We start from the raw sequence: 6083 nt of genomic DNA on the forward strand, positions 1-6083 counted from the left end.
AGAATTAGACTCAGGTTTCCCTTTTGAAGAAACAGCCTAAAAGGGTCATACTTAGGGGCGCATGGGTGGCTCAGTCGGTTGGGCATCCAACTTCAGCTCAGTCATGATCTCACGGTCAGTGAGTTTGAACCCCGCACCGGGCTCTGTGCTGACAGCTCAGAGCCTGGGGCCTACTTCGGATTCTGTGTCTCCCTCTCTCTCTGCTCCTCCTCTGCTCACTCTGTCTCTCAGAAATGAATAAACGTTAAAAAAAAAATTAAAAGGGTCATATATAAACCAACTTGGAATATACGCATACAGGGGGAAGAATGACACGCTGTAGGAACAGTCAAGTTCTCATCCCCACTGCCACCAGCTTCATCTGTACTCTTAAGATAAATTATTCATCTCCTAAGTGTACAAATGCAAATTTCATCCAAGAAGTTCTGACATCTTTTGGTGAGGGTTGTCCGGTAAGAAGCTGGTTGCTTTCTGACTAACACAGCCAGGAGATAACTTGCCGGCAAATTTAATTTGGAGAGGTAGGTCTCCAACCTAAGTCAGTACTGTTTTTATCGTTTCTGCCTCCATGCAGGAAACTCTAAGACCTAACACTCAACGACTATTTATTAGGTTCCAGGCACTAAATCATTACAACAACTCTAAAAGCCTTGGCACTAATTTTATCCTTTTTTAAATGGTTAAGAAATAAAGCTCAGGGAAGTTAAGAAACGTGCTCAAGGTCACACAACTATTAAGCAGCAAAACGGGGCTTCAATAATAATTCAAAAAAAAAACAACCCCAAAATGTGTGTGGATAAAAGGGCACACTGCTTATAAAGATAATCAAAGTTAATAATAATAATAATAATAATAATAATAATAATAATAAAGCAGAGCTTCAAACTCAGGCAGACTGATCCTGGAGCCTGTCCTCTTCATCAATGCTTTATTACTTCCCATTCTTGGAAGAAAAAGATTTATGGAGACCTCTCCCCGCGGTCGGAACCTTAACCTCCTCCTCAATGCCTGTGAAACTTCAATTTCCTTTCCAACACAGTACAGGTAAAGCACTTAATATAGTGCCTGGCATAACTTAACAGTCAATAAGCATCAGCTATGAAGACTTACACAGCAATAATTATAACCTTTTTTCCTTTCTCTTTCTCAAACGATTCACTTTCCCTCTCCAATACTCACTCTCCTGAGAGGACACTTGATTTCGCCCTGACCCGGTTTTTCATGGCCAAACTAGAAACCATTTAACAAGACCCTTTTCAGTGCAGCCTAATCAACAGTTCCGCCGATCACTTTCCCTACATGCAATCGTCTCAGTCTCAGAGGTTTTTCTCCTCTCCGAGATAAACTCTTTGACCTCAAAGCTTTCCCACCTCTCCGCCAAACGTTTCCGCTTCCACATCCCGTTATCACCTCCAACCCGTCCCATCATTCAACGAGCAATGGTTCTGCGCCTACAAAGTGCTAGGCACTCTGCTAACTTTGTGATCAACAAAACGGGGCCGTTCTATTCCATGAGCTCAACCCAGTGCCAAATGAAAGCCCGCTCCACGGGGGCACCTGGACGGCTCAGTCCGTTAAGGCTTCGGCTCCGCTCGCGAGTTCGAGTCCCACGCATCCCGCCGCCTGCCGTCAGCCCGCACGGAGCCCCGTTCAGGTCCTCTTTCTCCCAGTCTCTTCTGCCCCTCCCTCCACTCGCGCGCGCGCTCTTTCTCTCTGGCTCAGAAGTAAACATTTACAAAAGAAAAAAAAAAAAGCATGCTTTACACGTAATAATGACAAAACCGAGTAAATACTGTAATCCCGTTAGGTCTGAGGCTCTGCACAGCAGCGCTGCACGCCAGGAGCCAGAGGTAGGAGACACCAGGGCGCTGAATGAAGGGGCCGCGGGGAGGGGTGAAAACCGAAGGGAAGAAAAGGGCGAAAACAGGCGTCGTGGTGGGTGGACAGAAGGGACGGAAACGGGCGCCAGGCAGGCAGAGAGCGAACTGCGGACAGTCAGAAGGGGGCGGGGGGGTGGCGAACCGAAAGTCCGACTCCGGAGGCAGGTGGGCTCCCGCAAGAGAAGGCGTGCCCGTGTCACTCACTTTTGCCGCAGGCTCTCCTCCCTCTCCTTGTCCAGAAGGCTAGGCCACGGCTTGTCGCTCCCGTAGGGGCGTGAGTAGCCGCCATAATACGCGGTCGATGAGGCCGAAGTGAAGAGGCTGCCCCGCGGCGCCGAGGGCCGCTCTCGGGAGCGTGACCGCGAGCGGGATCGGTAAGACTGGTTTCGGGACCCTTGGCTGAAGCCACCTAGCTGATGGCTGACACCATTCCGGTCCCCAGACCGAGAGCAAGAGTGCGAGCGAGAGCTCGAGCGGGAGCGGCGGCCCCGCGGGGAGCGGGCGGATTTGCTGGGCTTAGGGCTCTTGGACAAACTGCGACGCTTCCCCCCAAAGCCCGAGGCCTCCCCGTCCGGGCTGCGCGAACGCGACACCGGAGCCATCGCCGCCGCCGGGTTCCCCGAGCCGCCGGGTCCCCTCAGCCGCTAGAGAAGGGAGCGCTCTCCCGAGCTAAGGGAGATCTCGGTTGCTTCGGATCCCAGAGCCCGCCGTCGCGCCACCACCGAATGTGAGGAAACCTTGGAAACAGTTCCGGGTACGTCGGCAAATCCCTTCCCCCGACCTAGGTGGTTCTGCCGTCGGGACAGGATGTGTGTATAGGTATAATGAAGCCGGTGGGGCAACCGGATCCACCTATCCTTCCGGTCCTGGGCGAAGCGGCTCAAATCTAAACCGGACTAGAGACCTTGTCCTTTCTTCAGCCTCGAATCGAAATACTTGAAGGGAAGGGCGAGAGGCCCCAGGAGACAGTCCACTGAGCAGCCGTATGAATAACAAACCCAGTATGACTTTATATGTATATGTTTGTGTTTATGTACATGCATGTAGGAGTATACTCACCCCCACACGCGTTTTTTTTCTTTCTAATCTCACACAAAGTAAGGAGTGTTTATCAAAATTGGTGGTAAACTATGATGTCAGCCCCATTTTGCCCAGTTAGCTTAGAGGGCACAAATTCTGTGTTGATAACTTGAGCATGGGGGTGCCCGGGTGGTTCAGTGGGTTGAGCCACCTACTCGTGATTTCGGTTCGGGTCCTGAGTTGGGATTCTCTCTCTCTCTCTCTCCCTCTGCCCCTCCCACACCCATTCTCTCTCTCTGTCTAAATAGATAAACAAACAAACAAACAAACAAACATTTTTTTAAAAAAATTACTTGAGCCTGATACACTATAGTTAAGTTTGTAGCCTGGAGAAAACTGCATATTTCGTCCCCAGAAATTCATCTCCTCTAATGTGCTCCAGCAAAAGGAATTTGTAACCCATTTCTTGTCAGGCCCCATAAACTAGTCCCATCATATGCTAGCTCAGCAATACATGGTTAATGGTCATTTTTTCGATTCATTTTATACTGTTTTTTTTTTAATGCTTATTTATTTATTTTGAGAGAGAGAGGGAGAGGGGAAGGGCAGAGAGAGGGAGACAGAATCCCAAGCAGCCTCTGTGCTATCAGTGCAGACCCCAACTCAGGACTCGCTCGCACAATCTTGAGATCATGACCTGAGCTGAAATCAAGAGTCGAATGCTTAATGGACTGAGCCTTCCAGGCGCCCCTTTTATACTGTTTTTAAATGAAAGTCCACTAGGTTGTGGAAATGGGCATTAAGGTAGTGGGAGTCAGGGGGACTCTTTTATACCAATAATTGTTAAAGAAGGTGCACTATGGGGTGCCCGGCTGGCTCAGTCGGAAAAACATATGACCCTTGATCTCGGGGTCGTGAGTTCTAGTCCCACGTTGGGTGTAGATATTACTTAAACTTACGTAAGCTGAAAAAGAAAAAAAGTTGCAAGACTGAAACAAAGTTTTGGGTTTTTAAAAAATTCTTAATGTTTATTTTTGAGAGAGAGAGAGAGCGAGAGAGCGCGCGAGCGAGCATGGGGGAGGGGCAGAGAGAGGGAGACAGAGGATCTGAAGCAGGCTCCAGGCAGAGAGCCTGGTGCCGCCGGAACTCATGAGCCAGGGGATCATGACCTGAGCTGAAGTCAGACGATTAACCAACTGAGCCATCCAGATGCCCCCAAAACAAAGTTTTTAATCTCCGATCTGTTTTTGAATGGAGTTATGAGCTCAAAACCTGAACTAAATACTTGTTTTGTTTGTTGTATAGCTTTATTTTCAAAGGACAGAACAGATAATTTAAATACAAGTCTATAGGCACATGGGTGGCTCAGTTTGTTAAGCATCTGACTTCGGCTCGGGTCATGATCTCACAGTCCGCGAGTTCAAGCCTCTCGTTGGGCTCTGTGTTGACAGCTGGGAGCCTGGAGCCTGCTTCAGATTCTGTGTCTCCCTCTCTCTCTGCCCCTCCCCCGCTCAAGCTCTGTCTCTCTCTCTCTCTCTCTCTCAAAAATAAAATAAACATTAAAAAAATTAAAAATAAGGGGCACCTAGGTGGCTCGGTCAGTTAAGTGTGGGACTTCAGCTCACGTCATGATCTTAGAGTTCATGAGTTTGAGCCCCACATCGGGCTCTCTGCTGTCAGCACAGAGAGCGCTTCGGATCCTCTGTCTCCCTCTCTCTCTTCCCCTCCCTCACTCACACTTTCCATTTCTCTCTCAAAAGTAAACATTAAAAAAAAAAAAAAAGAATTACTCTGTCAAAGGCAGCGATCATGCCAAAACATGTTCTCACTTACAGACACTCGCCAGCATCTTTTGAGTCTTTGAGAGCTCTCAGTGAAAAAAAGGGGTCTAGTATTTTATTCATATACATCCTTCTTCTCTGTGATGTAATCTGCAGTTTCTTGTGGACACATTAACTTCTCCGCATCTGTATCAGGAATTTCAAACCCAAATTCATCCTCCCTGACCATGATAATCTCCACTTGTCCAAACTGTCTAAGCCCAGGTCTTTCATAAAGTGGGAATTTACCAAGAGCTTTTCTGGGTCAATCTTGCCATAGAGTTTCAAGACGTAAAGAACACGGTCCTTGATTTCCTCCAACGTCAAAGTGCATCACTGTGCAGGTGGCACACTTGTGTAACTGGGACCTGTGGGAGCACTGAGGTGGGCTTCAGAGCCCCAGGCCTCCTCCAGGTCCCTGTGCCGCACAGGGTGATGCTGAGGGACAAGGCCACTGCCAGCGTGAGAGCCCCCAGGCAGCGGTGTCAAGGCTGAGGACAGTTGATAGACACAAGTGGAGAGGACGTGAGCCACCATGGTTACGCCAACCCCAGATTTGAACTAAATACTTTCACAAAATAATTTTCTTCCCAAATACTTCTTGTTCCTGGTTCAAACAGACTTGTGATCTCTAGTGCTGGCTTTGCCAGTCCCTCAAACTCGTGGCTCACTAGGGTTTCTCCTTTGATGATGAATTGGTGCTCCATTTATGGGAAGGGGTTTGATGATATTAGACCTCTAGACGTATGGAAAATTTCTCCAACTCTTGGATCAGCCCATAGGAATTTCACATTGGAAAGACTGAGCCACCAATGGACAAGTATTTCTAATTTAACCTCACTGAGAGGAGCTGTGTCTGCCAACAGGTAGAAATGTGGCCAGACTTGTGGGAGTGTTCTGATGACTGAAAATAACACAGGATGAAACGGAATGATATGACCATTCCGGCGTATATTTGAGGTGAAGATTCTGCTGGGGTGTGTGTGCGTGCGCCCACGCGGGCCCAAGACAGGGAGAAGGAAGAGTGAATGACGCCCTGCCCAGTGTGTGACTTGGATGGAGAATTTGAGTGCTTTGCTGCCCATTAGGTCCCTATGGGACTACGATGTTGGCCAACTATGCCAGTGGCTAATGCTGAGTGTAATGAAGCTCGCGGTCAATATCTGAGAGGGGTGGAGAGTAAGGAAGTTCCAGAACTTGGCAAATAACCCAGATCCCGAAGCGCAGCCAGTGCCCGTGGTGTCACAGATTCCAAAGAAAATCGAACAGCTGTCGATTCACACCTATGTATGAAAGAGGAGGAAAGGGAAAGAAGGTTTAATACAGAGATAAAGATAATACAGCCCTCTGCTCCTGCGTTGCT

At 48.5% G+C, this 6083-nt stretch overlaps 1 protein-coding gene and 1 pseudogene across 2 annotated transcripts in view; both read right to left on the minus strand.

Moving 5' to 3' along the window:
• The window catches only part of LOC102970748 (NFKB activating protein), a 32464-nt gene extending 29825 nt beyond the window's left edge, over nt 1-2639 (minus strand). For both annotated transcript variants that reach the window (XM_042975316.1, XM_042975317.1), the window contains exon 1: nt 2085-2639. In XM_042975316.1, the coding sequence (XP_042831250.1) occupies nt 2085-2482 (398 nt within the window). In that variant the 5' untranslated portion in view covers nt 2483-2639. The remainder of the gene's footprint in view (nt 1-2084) is intronic.
• A 2157-nt stretch (nt 2640-4796) lies between these two features.
• LOC102965726 lies at nt 4797-5257 on the minus strand (annotated as a pseudogene).
• Nucleotides 5258-6083: the final 826 nt, after the last annotated feature.

The sequence above is a fragment of the Panthera tigris genome, chromosome X, assembly GCF_018350195.1.
Source record: "Panthera tigris isolate Pti1 chromosome X, P.tigris_Pti1_mat1.1, whole genome shotgun sequence".
NCBI lineage: Eukaryota > Metazoa > Chordata > Mammalia > Carnivora > Felidae > Panthera > Panthera tigris.